The sequence below is a fragment of the Jaculus jaculus genome, chromosome 19 (genome assembly GCF_020740685.1).
Source record: "Jaculus jaculus isolate mJacJac1 chromosome 19, mJacJac1.mat.Y.cur, whole genome shotgun sequence".
Classification (NCBI taxonomy): domain Eukaryota; kingdom Metazoa; phylum Chordata; class Mammalia; order Rodentia; family Dipodidae; genus Jaculus; species Jaculus jaculus.
In genome coordinates, this window is record NC_059120.1 from 18,549,775 (window position 1) to 18,569,441 (window position 19,667).

Genomic DNA, 19,667 nt, shown 5'->3' on the forward strand with positions numbered 1-19,667 from the left:
GCATGTACCACCTTGTGCATCTGGTTTACGTGGGTACTGGTGAATCGAATCTGGGTCCTCAGGCTTTGCATGCAAGCGCCTTAACCACTAAGCCATCTGTCCAGCACCAATATAATTTATGTTTATAACAAATTATAATGCATTGTTTGTACATTTTAAATTATTTATTAGAGCCAGGCGTGGTGGTGCACGCCTTTAATCCCAGCACTCGGGAGGCAGAGATAGGAGGATCACCGTGAGTTTGAGGCCACCTTGAGACTCCATAGTGAATTCTAGGTCAGCCTGGCTAGAGTGAGACCCTACCTTGAAAAACTACCAAAGTAAATAAATAAATAAATAAATAATTTATTTATTAGTGTAAAAATCTATTCTGTGTTTATATCTCCCATTTTAAGCCCACAGTAGTATTTTTGGAAATACGTGCATTACAAATAAGGATTCACAGCCGGGCGTGGTGGTGCATGCCTTTAATGCCAGCACTCGGGAGGCAGAGGTAGGAGGATTGCCATGAGTTTAAGGCCACCCTGAGACTCCATAGTGAATTCCAGGTCAGCCTGGGCCAGAGTGAGACCCTACCTCAAAAAACAAAAACAAAAACAAAAACAAACAAACAAAAAAAAGAATAAGGATTCACTATAAAGGAAGTCTACCTAAATCTGTTTAAGAATTATTTTTTTAGCCATCACAGATTTTTATTAATTATTTTATTTATTTTTTATTAGATTATTATGTATTTATTTTACTTGTTATGACATTGCTAGACTACCATAACAAAACCCAAGTCAAACGGCTTGAGAAAGTTGGACACTTATTTCCTTCGTACAGCTCAGGGCTGATAGGATCTTCTGGCACACCTCCCACGTGTCTAAGGTCCCACCTGCTCTCCCCATTCTCAGCCAGCTGGACAGTGGGGAAAGAATGGCCAAACGAAGCAGCCTTGTCCTTAGAGATTACCGGGAAGTTGAACTTGAGGCTCCCACATTCGCTGGTCCCAGCTGCACTGCATGAGCCTGGACAGTGCGATCTCTGCACGGATTCCAGTGCTTGGTGGCGGCAGGTGTCCATTACAAAAACGTAGGGAAAATGTTTTCTTAACAGGTATTTGCAGTGTTTTATTATTTGTCGTGTTGGATATTGACCCCAAGACCTGGGGCATGTTAGGGAAGTGTTCTACCGCTGAGGTGCATATTTACAGCCCCTTTTTATTTTATTTAAGAAAAAAAAAGTGTCACCAATTTGCTCAGGCTGACATCATTTATGATCCTCTTGCCTTAGAATTTCAGGTATGTGCAACCACACCTAGCTGTTTACTGTTTTACATGTTGCTGGACTCTATTATAATTTGTGGTTTTTAAAAAATACTAGTCAGGCAGGTGGCTCACACGTTTAATCCCAGCACGTGGGGGTAGAAGTGGGAGGATTGCTCTGAGTCGGAGGCCAGCCTGGGATGACAGAGTGAGCTCCAGGTCAGCCTGGGCTACAGTGAGACCCGACCTCAAAGAGAACAAAATAATGTTTTTATTTGTTTGTAAGTAGAGAGGGGTAGGATGGGTATGCCAGTGCTTCTTGCCACTACAAATTAACGGTAGACACATGTGCCACTTTCTGCATCTGGCTTGACATGTGTACTGGGGAGTTGAAGCCAGGCCATCAGACTTTGCAAGCAAATGCCTTTAACTGCCGAGCCAACTCCCCAGCCCCAGGTTGGATTTAGGAGACAAGGTGGAACCTTGGAAAGGTCACACAGGTGGGGCCATGAGGTCACTGAAGCATTGTACAAGTAACTCTCCACACAGTGTGGAGGTGAGGCTGGAGAGATCGAAGGTGGGGGGCAGGGGAATGAACAAAAAGTGTACCCGGATAAAGAAGATTGCCAGATAGCTTTCTCTCTCTCTCTCTTTTTTTTTTTTTAAAGTAACAAACGTAGTTTTAATTGCTTATAGATAAAAGCTACTCAGGGAAGAGGGTCAGTAATTAAACCCGACCCTAATCAAGTTAGAGCTACATCACCCATGGTATTAGGACGAACGAGGCGTGATTCCATCGTCGGCTACGTGTGCCTGGCACCCAGCTTGGTCAGCTGTCGCCCATGGTTCTTCTTCAGGTCTTCTGTCCTTCCATGGGAGCATCCATGGAAACCGATTCCACATCTCCCACTTGGCCTTGCCTTTGAGGTCCAACATCCCAGGGTGTCCTGTGTTTCTGTCACCCATGGTGGCTTGTTTGAAGTGACGATAGGTGGGTCTTGTGGCATTTGATGTCCTCAGAAGCTTTGTCACACTTAGCCAGGGACATGCCAGCTGATACTCACATACTTTATTGTCATTTTAGATATTGGGAGTATTGGAGTAGGATTAGTTCATCTTTTCCAGAATATTTAAGGTTAACATGGACAATGTGTTAAGCTCTGGGAAGGCAGACACTGTATCTGTCTTGCTGGACAATGTATTTGCCCAACATCAGACACATGACCTGAGCCAGGTTTAGAAATCACATCGGGCTGAGGAGATGGCTCCGCAGTGAAAGGTAGTTACTTACAAAATCTGACGACCTGAGTTTGATGCCCCAGCACCCACCCACATATAGCTAGACACAAAGTGACACACCTACAGATACACACACATACATATTCAGCTAGTTGTTTAAGAAAAGTAGAGGGCTGGAGAGATGGCTTAGCGGTTAAGCGCTTGCCTGTGAAGCCTAAGGACCCCGGTTCGAGGCTCGATTTCCCCAGGACCCACATTAGCCAGATGCACAAGGGGGCACATGCATCTGGAGTTTGTTTGCAGTGGCTGGAAGCCCTGGCGCACCCGTTCTCTATCTATCTGCCTCTTTCTCTCTCTCTCTGTCACTCTCAAATAAATAAATAAAAATGAACCAAAAAATATTAAAAATATAAAAAAAAGAAAAGTAGAAATTATACTTGTTGGCTATTCATAGTTTGACCTTCAGTTGTCATTCAGCAGTTTGTTCAGTTGTGATTCCTAACAACTCCACTAAAGCAATATAACTGGGGGAAGGTTTTAAATTATAACTCCTTGGCTTGGGGAGATGGCTCAGTGGCCAAAGGCACGTGATTGCAAAGGCTGCCAGTCCAAGTTTAATCCCCAGCACCCATATAAAGTCAGGTGCACAGAATGGGCCATGCATCTGGAGTCTGCAGTGGCAAGAGGCAATAGCACATCCACATACATGCTCTCTTCTCTCATTCTCTCTCTCAAATAAATACAGTAAAAATATTTTAAAATAAATAAATACGTAAATTATAATTCTCTAGCTGTGGCTCTCTGTTGAAACTCGTCCAGTTTATGTCATGTAAAGGGAGGTGACATAAGCCCAATGAAAGGGCTCCAGTTAGCTCTCCTCAGAACCCTTCTCTAGAGAGCACTGGTAATTTTCACAAGAGCTGCACACAGAGATGCTGAATACCTAGAAACAAGATTAAATGAATTCAATATGAATGAAACATTTCTTTGTTTTATTGAGCCCTTTGAAATAGAACAAAAGGACCATTTGGCCAAGTTTACTGGTTTATCATTAATTCTAAAATAGAGCTTCACTTGTATTACTTTAAAAGGCCAACCTTTTGGAGGAATTTTTTCCTTGAAATGTTTTCTAATGTCAGCAGTGAGTTCCACTATAATAGAGATTATTTTGTCAAAGGTCATTAATGACTTTTAAGAGTCTGTGGTCTGTAATATCTACATTATTTGACTGACTTATTTTGTTCTCGTTAACATCCTCACCTTGGCTATTGGTTTTCTTTATTTGTTTTTCTCTTGTCTTCATCAATTTCTTTTTTCCTTTTTCCACTTTTGTATTCCTTGTTGTTCTCTTACTTACTTATACCATATTCCAGATCCTGTCTCCTCCCCCTAGATCCCCCCTTAAAAAAAAAAAAAATTGTGTGGCCGGGCATGGTGGTACACACCTTTAATCCCAGCACTCGGGAGGCAGAGGTAGGGAGATTGCTGTGAGTTCGAGGTTACCTTGAGACTTCATAGTGAATTCCAGGTCAGCCTGGGCTAGAGTGAGACCCTACCTTGGGGAAAAAGAAAATGTTTGTGGCCACATAGAAGCCATTCCAGAGTAGTATGTGCTGACAGTAAATCACCATGTTAAGGAAAGGAAAAAATGCAGGCCCAGCCCAGCTTTCCCCTGCTGCTGATGTGAGACGTGGCATGTGTTCCCATGGACAGAACCTCGGGCGGGCTAACACCTCACCACATTCTTGTCCACATTCTGTTTTAAACCAGTTGAATCAGAGACTCTGGGCTGCTTGCCTGTACATTCTGCCATTCACCCATCACCTTGAGCTGGTTGAAAGTACTTGAGTTCATTCTCAGGCTGTTGCCCTTGAGCTTTTCGCCCTCCACTTCGGTGTTGCTACGTCTCGGCTATTGCTTAGTTATGAAGTGTAAACTCACTCACACGTTGACCCAAAGAAAACTCAGTAAAAAACAAAACTGTTCTGCCTTTCGCTGCCTCCCTAAAAGGAATAAAGAAGCTAATCTCAGGCTTCAACTGGAGAATCCTGAAGGTAGGCAGGCTGCCTTTTCATTGCATCGCGTGCAGGGATAAACACGTCGCATGTATGTAAAACCAAAAATTAAAGATTTTTGCTTGACCCCAGAACTACCACTAAAAGGTAGTTATCAGTCACGTGATACACCTCCATGGTAATATTTATCCAACTAAGCTTATAGATAGGTTTCATGGTGCATTTCATGCCTAAGTATTTGAGGGCTTATATCTCTTTTATTATATATGACCTGCCAACTTTTTAAAACTAAAAAAAAAAAAAAAAAAAAATTCCGTTACTCACTCCAGAGGTAGAGACAGGAGGTTCAAGAGTTCAAGGCCAGGCTTGACTACATAAGATACTATTTCAAAAAAAGCAAAACAAAACAAAAAGTTCCAATAAGCCGCATGTAAATCAAAGGCAGAGTACAAGGGTGTGACACTTAAATGGAGAAGTAAAAGAAACCTGAGCTCGCTTTTCCTCCTTCAGCTCTTCATCCAGCCCATTGTCACGTCCTCTGTGATTTCTTTGGCCTGGATTACCTCTCCTAAGCCATTTTACTCGGCCCTTCTCTAAGGCTCAAGCCTGTTTAAACTGCTGCCCGTGTCCTTTGCCCAGAGTCACGCAGTAGCTGCCTTTCCATCCTCCCGTCTGTCTTCCCTCGCCGACCCGCATGCTGGGCCTGGAACCATCTGCTCTCCCAGAGACACAGTCTGATTCTTTTTTTTTTTTTTTTTAAATTTAATTTATTAGTTTTCTTTTCAGTAAATACAGGCAGTTTGGTACCATTGTTTAGGCTCATCTTTGATCTACCCCCTCCCATTAGACCCTCCTTATTATTGAAAATGGGTCGTGCATTGTGGAGTTAGCCCCCAGTTATTAGTATGATAAATGTCTCTGAAAATCATGACCCAACATGTAACTCTGACATTCTTTCCGCCCCCTCTTCCGCAAGATTTCCCTGAGCCATGTTGGGTTCATTTTTGGTCTGCTTCAGTGCTGAGGTGTTGGGGGCCTCTGAGGCTCTGGCTCTCTGATTTGGTAGGAGTTGATTTTTCTCTGCATTGATCTCCTTCCCCTTTGTGCTGGTATCCAGTTCACAGGAAAACATCACCCTTGCTTATTTCGCCAGTTGTCCTTAGTTTCAGTTGGGCCCCTTCTGAGGTATGTTGGGGCAGCTCTCTTCTTAGGATCTGCATCTATCTTTTTTTCCCTCGTTGTTTGTAGTGCAGCTAGGCGGTCGCCATCTTGACCGGAGGCCCACAGTCTGATTCTTTACCCGCCTCTGGCTACAGCCACACGACTGACTCCGCTGCCCCAGCCCGACTACATTCAACGAAGCCTTCGGACCCCCATCCTGTCATGCTCCATGCGTGAGACACACAGCTTCCTCAAGCGTCATGTGTTCCCTCTCCCAACGGGCTTTCCCACATTCTGGGCCGGCCTATATCCCAGTACACTCTCTTCACACCTCTGCTGACCTCGCTGACTGCAGGAAACCCCAAATTATCCACCGCACTTCCCAGGATCCGAATTTATGCAACGTGGGACACTCCCTTTAAGGGAAGGAACAGCAACAAAAAACAATGGTGACACAGAAGCCTGAGCAGATGGCTAAGCAGTTAAAGGCTCTTGCAAAGTCTGCTGACCCTGGTTCAGTACTCCAGCACCCATTTAAAGCTACATGCATAAAGTGGTGCGTGCATCTGAAGTTTGAGGTTAGAGGCCCTGGTGTGCCCGGATTCATTCTCTCTCTCTTTCAAATAAATAAAAATAGTTTTTTTTAAAAAAAAAGTAGAGCAACATCAGGTGTGGTTGCACACACCTTTAATCCAAGCACTCAGGAGGCAGAGGTAGGAGAATCATTGTGAGTTCAAGTTCATTGTGAGACTACGTAGTGACTTTCAGGTCAGGAAGATCCTACCTCAAAAAAAAAAAAAAAAAGAAAAGAAAAGAAAAAGAAAAAAGGTGCAGGGCCTTGTAAGGGTCCCTGGGAGGGTGGGAGGGGAGGGAGGTGCTATTTGGTCCACTCACTGCCCAGTTCATGTCCCCTTGCCCACTGCTCTTGCTGGTGGCTCTGCACAAGTGACATCTTGAAGTATATACAGGTGACTCATTCCTTTTCCTTCAGTGTGCACTGTGGGAGAGCAAATAGGTCTTTATTTGCTCAGGAACTTAGAGAATGCTCACATTTGATTGCCATATATGCTTCTTGAATGGAGGGGGAAATGGGGAAATGGATAATTAAATTAAATGCATTCTGAACATTAACACACTGCTTGCATAACAGTGAGATGAACTTCATAAACATCACAGCCACGGGTGGCCGGGGGGGGGGGGGGGAAACCACTGGGTTCCAAGGCTTTTATTTCAGCTCACCCTAACAAGTAAACAGGTCTTAGAACCAAGTGACAAAAGCGGCTTTTTGTAGGATACTTCGTATGAGACGTGGTTGGCAGCCCAGTGAGAACTAACAGCAGCTAAGTTTTCTGAGTCCTTACGTGTGGCAGGCTTGACCACACCTGCCTGATGTTCCACTGCCTTTACTGCCCCCATTAAATCCTGTACCCAGAGACAGCATTCACCACGAATTCTAGGATTCCGCTCAATCCACTCGGAATCTCTGCCCCACTGCCTGGAGGGAAAGGCAGAAAACCCCATACAGGGCACAAATGAATCAATCAATCAATAAAAAAGCGTCCTGATGCAGGAAGCTGTCTCCCTGGCCTTTGGTATCACTTCGGCTGTGCTAAGACGGTTCGCCTCTGTCCCAGAGACCGCGTGGGTCTATCATCAGGAATCAGGATGTAATCTTCTCTCCTCAGGAAGGCACACCCGCGTTCCCTTTGCCTCAGTTTCCCAACTATGAGCCAAGCTGCCTGCAGACTTGACTGGCACGTCAGCTTCAGACGTACCTGTTACAGAAAGCTGTAATGTGCTGTTCATGTGGGCATTGGGAAATACCTGTCAACATGACTGCTGTTCGCTCAGGCATAATTAATTGTGACCTTTTTCTTGCTGACAGCATTGGGTTCAGGTTCAATGTCTTCTGAGCCTTCTAGAATGCTATCAAAGGTCCCTATGATTCATTCTGATAACAAACCTATATTAAGTACCTGTCCTGGCCCTTGCCCTGGGGACATGCAGATATGATAGAAAGGAAAAAGAAAAGAAAAAAAAAAAAAAAACAAACTCACTGCCCACTAGAAAAGGAATCCAAACCCAACTGGAAAGAAAACAGAAGACAGAACTGTGAGTTGTATAAGCTTTACAATTATCTGATGTACGCTTATCTTAGTCCTTCCTAATGGCTGAGGTTTTCTAACACTCTTCTCAGGAGCTCTTTAAAGCCCTTTTAATGAGATAAGCTCCTCCAGCAGTGGAGTAGCATTTCCAACTGTGTTTTTCTCTCACCTGCCTGTTAGAAGTTTTTATTTATTTATTTATTTATTTATTTATTTATTTATTTATTTATTTATTTATTTCACAGAGAGAGAGAGAGAGAATATGGGTGTGTCAGGGCCTCCAGCCACTGCAGACAAGTTCCAGATGCATGTGCTGCCTTGTGCATCTGGATAACATGGGTCCTGGGGAATCAAACCTGGGTCCTTTTGCTTTGCAGGCAAATGCCTTAACTGCTAAACCATCCCTCTGGCCCTTTGAGAAGTTGCTGATGGCTCGTAGGCTAAGCATTTGCTGTGGCTCTCTTGCAGTCTCCCACACTGGGTGTAAGGATGGGCAGGCTCCTCTGTGTCCCCTCCAGAGCGGATCTCCGTGGGTTTGCTTGTCCGTCAGACTCCTGGAAGAGGATCTGGAGAGCTTCAGGAGCCATGGAAAGCTTAGGGTGTCAGGGAGGGTGTTACTTAGCCCAGAGTCAGGCACCTTGGAGCCATGGAAAGCTTAGGGTGTCAGGGAGGGTGTTACTTAGCCCAGAGTCAGACACCTGGCATGCGTACTCAAGAAAACTGGACAGAACCCAAGATACCCGTCTTCCGGATAGGTAGAAGGGACTGTAACATACCAGTAGAGCTCCCCTAGAAATCCCATCTGAAATGTCTGCAGTGTAAACCGGTTTGCAGTTAGGGTTATCAGCGTTTGACCAAACGCTTGGCCCTCAGCTTGGGACTGTCTCTGCAGCTTTTGTGCAGCTCCCTTCTCTGCCTGCCTCTCCCAGGAGTTAGTCAAACCATTGCTCATGTCCTGCCCTATGTCATTCAGTGGGGCATTTCTGAAGAAAGGGGACAACATCCTCTTCCTTTCTTTCTTTCCTTTTTGAAGCAGGTCTACTTCCTCCTAACATAATCCTCTGCAAGACTATTTAGCAAAGGAGAACCCAAAGAGTATACGCTTTTAATATCAGGTCATGAAACATAAACCAAATTTTCCTATAACCATTTGTGACTAGTGTGAGTTCTGATTGCTTCAGACTATCTGAGCTCTAAGCACAGGATTCAGAGAGGCAAGAGCTGGTCTCCTCACCCACTGACTTGACTTCATGTTAGAAAGTTACCTGACTGGGCCGGGGGCGGGGGGGGCGATGGGCTGGGGAGATGTCTCAAGTGGTTAAAGGTGCTTGCATGCAAAGTCTGATGGCCCAGGTTTGATTCTCCAATATCCACATAAAGCCAGATGCACAAAGTGGCACATGCGTCTGGAGTTTGCCTGCAGTGGCAAGAGACCCTCATGTACCCATTCTCTGTCTCTCTCTCTCTCTCTGCTCACAAATAAATAAAATAAAACTGTTTTTTTTTTTTAAGAAAGCACTAGAATTATTGGAAGTTTCTGTGGCACATAATTTCTCCTGTAGTTCTGCCTTGATTTTATTATTTCACTGGTCAAAATGGTATTCTCTCCCCTTCCACAACCCTATATTTTACCCCTTCTGCCTGTGCCACCTTCAGAACCATGCCCTGGGGAAGTCTTCCTAAGTACTGCCTTGTCCTGGGCCTCTCCTGGGCTGTGTGGTAACCAGGATACAGCAACCTTCTCTCCTTTTACTGCTTACCATCCCCCAGGCAGCTCAGAGGATTAGGGCTGCCAATACCTCTTCTGTGATCCATCCATGCCCACCCTGCCTGGCTCATGGTTCAAGCTCTGAGTGGAGGGCACAGAAGCTCTCCCTGGGGTGGTGGTGGTTACATCATGTCATTGCTGTGTCTCCTCAAAGCCAAGGGCAACAACAAGAGGTTCCATCCATCAGCCCTTCGCTAGCAGCCCAGACGTTGGTAGAGAAGGACTTGGAGATGAAAGATCCTGTCTGCACTCACCTCATTAGCTCTGGGAGGTCATTGAAGTTTCTTGTGACTCGTGTTTTCTTATGGTACTGGGCAGTAATCATGTCTGGTTCACTGAGCTATTGTGAGAAGCTGTGGAGAGCTTGTCTGGGAAGCCACTTCACAGACTGAAGCACTGCAAACCCAAGAACCATGAGGCAGTGTCATCTGGTAGAAGGAACATTGCTTTGGCCTTAAATGGGACTTGAAATCCAGACTCTGCTATTCATGATGTAGTGTCCATAACATCTACTCCATGAAGCTCATCTTCGCCTCCCCAGGGGGAGCCGTACGTTTATGTAGTCCAGAGCTGGAAGGCGAGGCAAGGGGCCACTTGGGTTTTGTCTGTATACATTCAACTCTTCCAAGCACAGCATCTGCGGTTCTGTGTCCCTCCTCCCTATGCGTCCTCTTCCTGAGTCAGTCCCGTCCTTTGTACTTCGGGTGCTGGGGGAGGGAGGGTCCTTCTCTCAGACAAAGGGAAAGGTAGTGAGGGAACTCAGCCGAGAAAGATGGATGAGCCTTCTGCGATCTGACTCCTGCTGTCCTGGATGTGCCTTAGATGGGGACTGAGCTAGAGTCTCATCTGGTATGACAGCACATCCCTAGGACAGCTTAGGGTATCATTGCTTTTTTGTTTATTTGTTTCTTTTAGTTGAGAGAGAGAGAATGGGCACGCCAGGGCCCCCAGCCACTGCAAAGGAACTCCAGACACATGTGCCACCTTGTGTATCTGGCTTACGTGGGTCCTGGGGAATCAAACCAAGGTCCTTTAGCTTTGCAGGCAAGCATCTTAACTGCTAAGCCATCTCTGCAGCCCTATTACTGCTTTTTGAAGTTTTTAAAATACATTTTTTTTAAATTTTTATTTATTTATTTGAGAGCGACAGACACAGAGAGAAAGACAGATAGAGGGAGAGAGAGAGAATGGGCACGCCAGAGCTTCCAGCCTCGGCAAACGAACTCCAGACGCGTGCGCCCCCTTGTGCATCTGGCTAACGTGGGACCTGGGGAACCGAGCCTCGAACCGGGGTCCTTAGGCTTCACAGGCAAGCGCTTAACCGCTAAGCCATCTCTCCAGCCCATAAAATACACATTTTTTATAGGGGGGAGAATTGGCACCCTAGGGTCTCTAGCCACTCTGATTGAACCCCAGACACAGACACATGTGCCACCTTGCGAGCGTGCATCACCTTGTGTGTCTGGCTCATCTGAGTTCTGGGGAGTCGAACCTGGGTCCTCAGGCTTTGCAGGCCAGCACCTTAAACGCTAAGCCATCTATCCAGCCTGCTTTTTGAAAGTTTTTATTGACATGAAAGCAGACATGCCAAAAAAAAGGCTCATACCAATTCCATCTGACAAACTGAACATACCTGTGTGACCAGATCATTTCTTCTCATTGCTGCCTGCCTGGTAGCCTAGTTGTTGGTTATACCACATTTCATTTTTCCATCTGCTCTCTGCTGGTGTTTGTATAGCTTCCAGTTGGAGGCCATCACAAATCACGCCACTGCGGGCATTCTTGTACGTGTCTTGTGAGTGAGGGTTTTTCCCTAACGTGTGCATGCATAGCTGTGGAGTTGCTCGGTCATAGAAGATGGGTGGGTTCAGTTTTAATGCAAAATACCAAAAAGTTTCCAATGGTTTATTCAGATTCCCAACTCTCCACCAGTACTGTGTGATCCCAGTTGTTCCTCTGTCCTCAGCAGGACTTGGTGTTACCTGCCATTTTCATATTAGGAATTCTGGTGGATTAGCTAGTACTATATAGAATTTTGGAAATGGAGCCAAATCCTTAGCCTACAAAACTGAAAACTCTAAGCTTGCCATACATTTGTTTCCTGGAACACATTCTGTATAAAGATTCTTATACATTCTTGAGCCAGGCGTGGTGGAACACGCCTTTAATCCCAGCACTCAGAAGGCAGAGGTTGGAGGATCACTGTAAGTTCGAGGCCACCCTGAGACTACAGAGTGAATTCCAGGTCAGCCTGGGCTAGAGTGAGACCCTACCTTGAAAAAAAAAGGTCTCCTATATATATATACATATATATATATATATATATATATATATATATATATATATTTTTTTTTTTTTTTTTTTTTTTTTTTTTTTTTGGTTTTTCGAGGTAGGGTCTCACTCTAGCCCAGGCTGACCTGGAATTCACTATGGAGTCTCAGGGTGGCCTTGAACTCACGGCAATCCTCCTACCTCCGCCTCCCGAGTGCTGGGATTAAAGGCATGAGCCACCATGCCCGGCAATATATTCTTATATAAGGAATATATAAACATAGGGGATTGTACCTTATGCAAATCTCCTAAGACAGTGCTTGGTATATGGAAGAAAAATGACAAATGATCACTCTTTTGTTGTTGTGTTGTTTTTTTTTTTCAAGGCAGGGTTTCACTCTAGCCCAGGCTGACCTGGAACTTACTCTGTAGTCCCAGGATGGCCTCAAGCTCGCAAACTCACAGTGGACTGCCTACCTCAGTCTCCCGGGTGCTGGGATGAAAGGCATGTGCCACTGTGCCCAGCTGCAAGTGAGAACTCTTGTTACTTTCATTCTGATTGAGATGGAATGGCCTCTGTGTTCACTCAGACATGGGGCTGGCTGGGGTGGGTTCCGGGGTGAGTCACCCCAGAGCTTGAAAGCTAATTGAAAAGACCAGGTTTGCCCACGGACGCCTGCTAGCATGACGGAAATCTGCAGCGGAAGGTTGTGTGTCAGCTGGGAGTGTGGAAGAGTTCAGAAAGAAGAAACAGGCTGCGGGAATGCGGGGCGCAAAGCCCTTGGGGGGTGGCGAGTAGACTGCGTGCTGGAGATTTCGTTTGAACCTGGAGTTGTCACCTGCCACCCTCTTGTTTGGCAGAGCTGGTTGATTGTGAAGTCACCGCACCGCCGTGTTCCCTGCTTTCTGCTTCCGCCTTTCACACCCCCCCCCCCCCGCAAACACACACACACTGGGAAGCGATCGATCTTTTCTGTCCTTTGGGATCAAAGCCCGTGCTCAGTAGAAGGCGCTTAAAAACCACCATTGGAGCTCTCACGGCAGTAACGTGCCGCCAGTTAAAAAGTCTCCCACAATTTCTCTGTGAGGCCCTTTTATTTCAATGCTGAGGCCTTGGAGAGAGGTTTTACTCTTGCCTAGTCACAAGTTGCTTTGAGCACTTGAGCATCATAAAGTGCACCTCTGCCCAGGACTCTAGACAGTTAACAAGTATTCTCGGAATTTTTATCCTAATGACGATCAAGGTCTCATATTCATTATAAAAAATGATTCACTTTATTTTATTTATTTACTTATTTGGAAAGAGTGAGACAGACTGAGAAAAAGAGAGAAAGGGAGGGAGGGAGACAGAGAGAATGGATGTGCAGGGCCCCCAGCCCATGCAGACAAACTCCAGATGCATGCACCACCCTGTGCATCTGGCTTACATAGGTACTAAAGAATCGAACCTGGGTCCTAAGGCTTCGCAGGCAAGTGCCTTAACTGCTAAGCCATCCTTCCAACCCCTCGTGTATTCTTTCACTGACTGTGTCAAACTGTGCAGACAAGGAAGGAGGATGGCTGTGGTTCCTGTCCCCTTTGGGTTGGGGGTCAGACAGGCAAACAGTGTGGTGAGGACTGAGGTGGGTAGAGGTGCAGTGGCCTAAGGGAACACAGCTCTGCCTAGAGAAGGGGCTAGAGGAAGAGGAAACAGTGGAGGGGTGGTGTGGAGCTAGGCAGAAGGGCTTGTTGGAGAAACAGGAAGTCAGAGGAGAGCTATCTAACCCAGGACCTGTAGCAGGGCAGGAGGTGAATTGCAGAGGGTCCAGGCCGGTGGCAGCGTGCGTACAGGTGAGAGTCACTGTAGCCTGCCGTGCTATTTTGCGTGTTCTAGGCAGGGACCAAGGAGCTCATGTGGTGCCAGGTGGAGCTCTCTAGCTTTCACAGTGTTCCCATTCACTTTTCTTCCTGCATAGATTCCCAAGCAAGTTACACACAAAATCCCAAGCAAAACACACCCAAGGGCTGTAGAGACGGCTTAGTGGTTTGAAACCTAAGGACTCGTGTGTGATGCTCCAGGTCCCACATAAGCCAGACACGCAGTGACACGAGCGTGCAAAGTCGCACATGTGCACAGGGAGCACGCGTCGGGAGTTTGATGGCAGTGGCTGGAGGCCCTCATGTGCCAATCTCTCTCGTGCTCTCTCTCTCTCTAGCACACACAAGATGCAGGAGCTCAGAATAAAAGGGGTTCCAGGAGAGAGAGTATGGCCTGCCCCACTACAAATATTTTTTCTTTTACCATTTTTTTTTTGTTTGTTTTAACCAAAGTGCATTTTAATAGTTAAAATATTTGAGGTTCTCAACTTCATGTTTACCTAATGACAACAGATGTAACACTTTGGGGCTGGAGAGATGGCTTAGCAGTTAAGGCAGTTGCCTGCAAAGCCAAAGAACCCAGGTTCGATTCCCTAGGATCCACGTTAGCCAGATACACAAGGGGGCACATGCGTCTGGAATTTGGTTGCAGTGGCTGGAGACCCTGGCGTGCCCATTCTCTCTCTCTCTCTCTGTCTCTCTTTCCTTCCCTCCCTCTTTCTCTGACAAATAAATAAATAAATAAAAATATTTTTTAAAAAAGTGATATAAACACTTTCAAAAACAATAATCCTAGCACATAGGAGGGAGAGGCAGGAGGATCGGGATTTCGGGACCATCTTCGGCTGTATAGCAAGGTTGAGACGAGCTTGAGCTACATGAGACCATGTCTCAAAATAGCAGAACAGAGGCCGGGGATGTAGCTCAGTCAGTCAAACGCTTGCCCAGCATGCATGGAACCCTGAGTTTGAGCACCAGCTCTGCATGAACCGGGGGAGGCAGCAGCATCAGAAATTCAAGATCATCATCTGGCTACATAAGGCATTCAAGCCCCATCCAGGACACGGAAGACCCTGTCTAAGAGAAACAAGAGGAGAGGAGAGAGAGGGAGGTAGGGAGAATTGCTATCACAAATGAGTAAATAACCATAGCATTTTGGTAAATAATAGTTGCCTTTGCTCTGTCCACTACTAATTATGTGGAAGGATTTCAGAGGGGGAAAAAAAGACATGACCATCCCCCTGCTTTGAGAAACTCGACTTAAATCACAGGCAGCAGGTCCCAAGGTCTAATGCTTCGCCTCACCATTTTGCTGTCCAGGAGAGACACTGACCGCAAGTCACAACACCATTGCAGTAGAAGCCAGAGTTGATCTCAGAATCCTTTTTAACAACACTGCAGGCACCTTACTGAAACTGGAATCTTTTTTCCATGCTTCATCTAAAACATAAATGCATTCCCCAAGTTTTGAAGACTTAGCTTTGTAAATTTTGTCTTTCGTATTAAAGGACGAGATTTTTTTATTTATTCATACTGCAATCTGAAGACCTCTTGGGAAAACAGAAGGTGATGTTGGAATTGTTCTTTTTAATCTTTCGAGATAAGGTCTCACTCTAGCCCAGGCTGATCTGGATTCACTCTGTAGCCCCAAGCTGGCCTTGAAGCCATCTTCCTGCCTCTGCCTTCCAAGTAGTGGGATTAAAGGTGGGTGCCACCCCGCCCTCCTGTGATGGAGTCGTCAAGAAGCCAAACAGTCCCGATTCAGAAAGACAACCATTCGGCTCATATACTTGGTTACAGAGGCCCATTTCCTTTACTTGCCGACAACATTGTAATTTTCTTGGTTACTTCCAGAATGCTTGTCCTCGAGCTGTATTATTATGTGAGGTTACTTTGAGCACTATGGAGACACAGCTGGTTGACCACGTGTCCAAGTGTCTGGGCACTGGGGTTCCCTTCACTGTTGCGGGAGACATCTGCTTTGAGAGGGATCAAGTCCTGCTTCCCCACTCACCTTCTGGCGCTGTCACAGATTAGTCCCTCCCCTCCCCCGCCCCAGGGCCTTTGGCCCTCTTCTTAATCCACACACATCTCATAGGTTCTGCCCCTTAGGTCAGTTTCAACTATATGTGTGACTAAATCCCAGCTAGTGGGACTCTTGCCTACATTCTAGACCCTTAATCTCTAGACCCTTAATCTGTCCACAAGACACTTCAACAGGGCACTAGGAGCTAACACGCAAGTAAGTATCAAATGCGTGTGTCCAGAGGTGTGCCGAGAGCTTTGCAGTCATTACCAAATGGAACTGTTCCACCCGTCCTTAGAAGTCATAGTCCCCTGTCAACACAGATGGTAAACACCGGGCTTAGAGAGTCACACATTTAGGAAGCGGCAGGGATCTGTCTGGAGCATGTGATTATTCAGAGTTTAACAACCTTCACTGCACAGCCTCTGCACTGGGCTTATACAAACAGAGATTACCCTACTCCCCTGCGGGATCTCAACCTGAAATTGGTCCATACATATGCAGGAACCAGTGGCAACTTTGTGCAGGCTTCCAGGATTAAGCCATCCTTAGAAGTCAGCCTTCGTTTATTTCCTCTATCTTTTCTTAGACAAGGAAAGAATGGCTACAAGAAACGATTGACCATTTGCCTCCTACGTGTTCCTTTTCATCCTTTTGCTCTATCCCTGCCTTGCATACAGACATAGAACCTGGGCAAGAAGCCTTTCCTTTGGAGCAAGCACAGGCGTTTTCCTCACGTATGGTGGCCACTTGCCTCTCTGTGATCATAAAACCTTCTGTTTTCTTGTCTTTTCCAGGAATGTTTACCCTCGCGGAAGTTGCTTCACTTAATGACATTCAGCCAACTTACCGGATCCTGAAACCATGGTGGGACGTGTTTATGGATTATCTGGCTGTCGTTATGTTGATGGTTGCCATCTTCGCCGGAACCATGCAGCTAACCAAAGATCAGGTGGTCTGCCTGCCCGTATTGCCGTCACCTGTCAATTCGAAGGCACACTCCCCACCGGGAAATGCTGACGTCACCACCCAAATCCCCAAGATGGACACCGCCGCTCACCGGGACCAAGACGGGCACGTGACACATGACATTTCCTTTGCCACTTCTGCTGTGACTCCTGACATACCTCTCAGAGCCACCTATATGCCTGCAGATTCCACCATTCCAAACCAGGAGGCCAGGAAAGAGAAGAAAGACCCAACGGGCCGGAAAACAAACTTGGATTTCCAGCAGTATGTATTTATTAACCAGATGTGTTACCATCTGGCCCTCCCGTGGTATTCAAAGTACTTTCCATACCTTGCTCTTATTCATACTATTATTCTTATGGTCAGCAGTAACTTCTGGTTCAAATATCCCAAGACCTGTTCCAAAGTCGAGCACTTTGTCTCAATATTGGGAAAGTGCTTTGAATCCCCTTGGACAACGAAGGCGTTGTCCGAGACCGCGTGTGAGGACTCAGAGGAAAACAAGCAGAGGATAACGGGTGCCCAGACTCTACCAAAGCACGTGTCCACCAGCAGCGACGAGGGGAGCCCCAGCGCCAGTACCCCGATGATCAACAAAACCGGCTTCAAGTTCTCAGCCGAGAAGCCGGTGATCGAGGTTCCCAGCATGACCATCCTGGATAAGAAAGACGGGGAGCAGGCCAAAGCCTTGTTTGAGAAAGTGAGGAAGTTCCGCGCGCATGTGGAAGACAGCGACCTGATCTATAAGCTCTACGTGGTCCAAACGGTCATCAAAACCGCCAAGTTCATTTTCATCCTGTGCTACACCGCGAACTTCGTCAATGCCATCAGCTTCGAGCACGTCTGTAAGCCCAAAGTGGAGCACCTGACGGGTTACGAGGTGTTTGAGTGCACCCACAATATGGCTTACATGTTGAAGAAACTTCTCATCAGCTACATCTCCATCATTTGTGTTTATGGTTTCATCTGCCTCTATACTCTTTTCTGGCTGTTTAGGATCCCTCTGAAGGAATACTCCTTTGAAAAGGTCCGAGAAGAGAGCAGTTTCAGCGACATCCCCGACGTCAAAAACGATTTTGCATTCCTACTGCACATGGTCGACCAGTATGACCAGCTATATTCCAAGCGTTTTGGTGTGTTCTTGTCCGAAGTAAGTGAAAACAAACTTAGGGAAATTAGTTTGAACCATGAATGGACATTTGAGAAACTCAGGCAGCACGTGTCACGCAATGCCCAGGACAAGCAGGAATTGCACCTCTTTATGTTGTCGGGCGTGCCCGATGCCGTCTTCGACCTCACGGACCTGGATGTGCTGAAGCTTGAACTGATCCCGGAAGCTAAGATCCCTGCTAAGATTTCTCAAATGACTAACCTCCAAGAGCTACACCTCTGCCATTGCCCTGCAAAAGTTGAACAGACTGCTTTTAGCTTCCTCCGCGATCACTTGAGATGCCTTCATGTGAAGTTCACCGACGTGGCTGAAATTCCCGCCTGGGTGTATCTGCTCAAAAACCTCCGCGAATTGTACTTGATAGGCAATTTGAACTCAGAAAACAATAAGATGATAGGACTTGAATCTCTGCGTGAGTTACGGCACCTTAAAATTCTCCACGTGAAGAGTAATTTGACCAAAGTTCCCTCCAACATTACGGATGTGGCTCCGCACCTCACTAAGTTAGTCATTCATAATGACGGCACCAAACTCTTGGTACTGAACAGCCTTAAGAAAATGATGAATGTCGCCGAGCTGGAACTGCAGAACTGTGAGCTAGAGAGAATCCCCCATGCTATTTTCAGCCTCTCCAATTTACAGGAATTGGACCTAAAATCCAATAACATACGCACAATCGAAGAGATCATCAGCTTCCAGCATTTAAAACGACTGACTTGTTTAAAATTATGGCATAATAAAATTGTTACCATTCCTCCCTCCATCACTCACGTCAAAAACTTGGAGTCCCTTTACTTCTCCAACAACAAGCTCGAGTCCTTACCCGTGGCAGTATTTAGTTTACAGAAACTCAGATGCTTAGATGTCAGTTACAACAACATTTCCATGATCCCGATAGAGATCGGCCTGCTTCAGAACCTGCAGCATTTGCATATCACCGGGAACAAGGTGGACGTTCTGCCAAAACAGTTGTTCAAGTGCGTGAAGTTGAGGACTTTGAACGTGGGGCAGAACTGCATCAGCTCCCTGCCCGAGAAGGTGGGTCAGCTGGCCCAGCTCACGCAGCTGGAGCTGAAGGGGAACTGCCTGGACCGCCTGCCAGCGCAGCTGGGCCTGTGTCGAATGCTCAAGAAAAGCGGGCTTGTTGTGGAAGACCACCTCTTTGACACCCTGCCACTAGAAGTGAAAGAAGCATTGAATCAAGACACAAACGTTCCCTTTGCGAATGGGATTTAAACTGAGATAATCCGTGCACACCCGTGTGCAGGACCAAACCCCTAGATCGCAAATGCTCACGTACAAGTTATTGCAAGAGAATGCATTTTAGGAGTACGTACATCTTTTAAAACAAAACACAGAGAGGATGCATAGAAAGCTGATAGAAGACGGGATTGAATGTTCAATGGTTGTAGCATTTTAAAGTCATTCATTTCCAAATCTTCTTTTTTTTTTTCTTTCCTGGGTTGTTTTTTTTTTTTTTTTCCAATTCTTTTGGGGAAAGGGAAGGAAAAATTATAATCACTAATCTTGGTTCTTTTTAAATTGTTTGTAAGTTGGATGCTGCCGCTGCTGGACGTTTACAAAATCGCTTGCCTGCTAAATGATTAAATTGACTTTTTCTTACTACACTACCTTTTTCAAGGTGTCCTGACTTATTTTGCTTTAGCTGGTACAATATATCTCAGGTCACTAAAGACACATCTGACAAAACTTAACAAATTTAGCATCACTAAACTATTGATTCCTTTACTGTCTTCATTTTAAAATAAATGCTTTCTGGGTATCAGGGGACTGTAGCTCTGAGAATCATGTGCCAGACTGTGCTGTCCTGATGGTCT

At 46.0% G+C, this 19,667-nt stretch overlaps 1 protein-coding gene across 2 annotated transcripts in view; it reads left to right on the forward strand.

Moving 5' to 3' along the window:
• Positions 1–19,460, forward strand: part of Lrrc8d (leucine rich repeat containing 8 VRAC subunit D) — a 152,792-nt gene extending 133,332 nt beyond the window's left edge. For both annotated transcript variants that reach the window (XM_045138662.1, XM_004653671.2), the window contains exon 3: positions 16,487–19,460. In XM_045138662.1, the coding sequence (XP_044994597.1) occupies positions 16,489–19,065 (2,577 nt within the window). In that variant the 5' untranslated portion in view covers positions 16,487–16,488 and the 3' untranslated portion in view covers positions 19,066–19,460. The remainder of the gene's footprint in view (positions 1–16,486) is intronic.
• Positions 19,461–19,667: the final 207 nt, after the last annotated feature.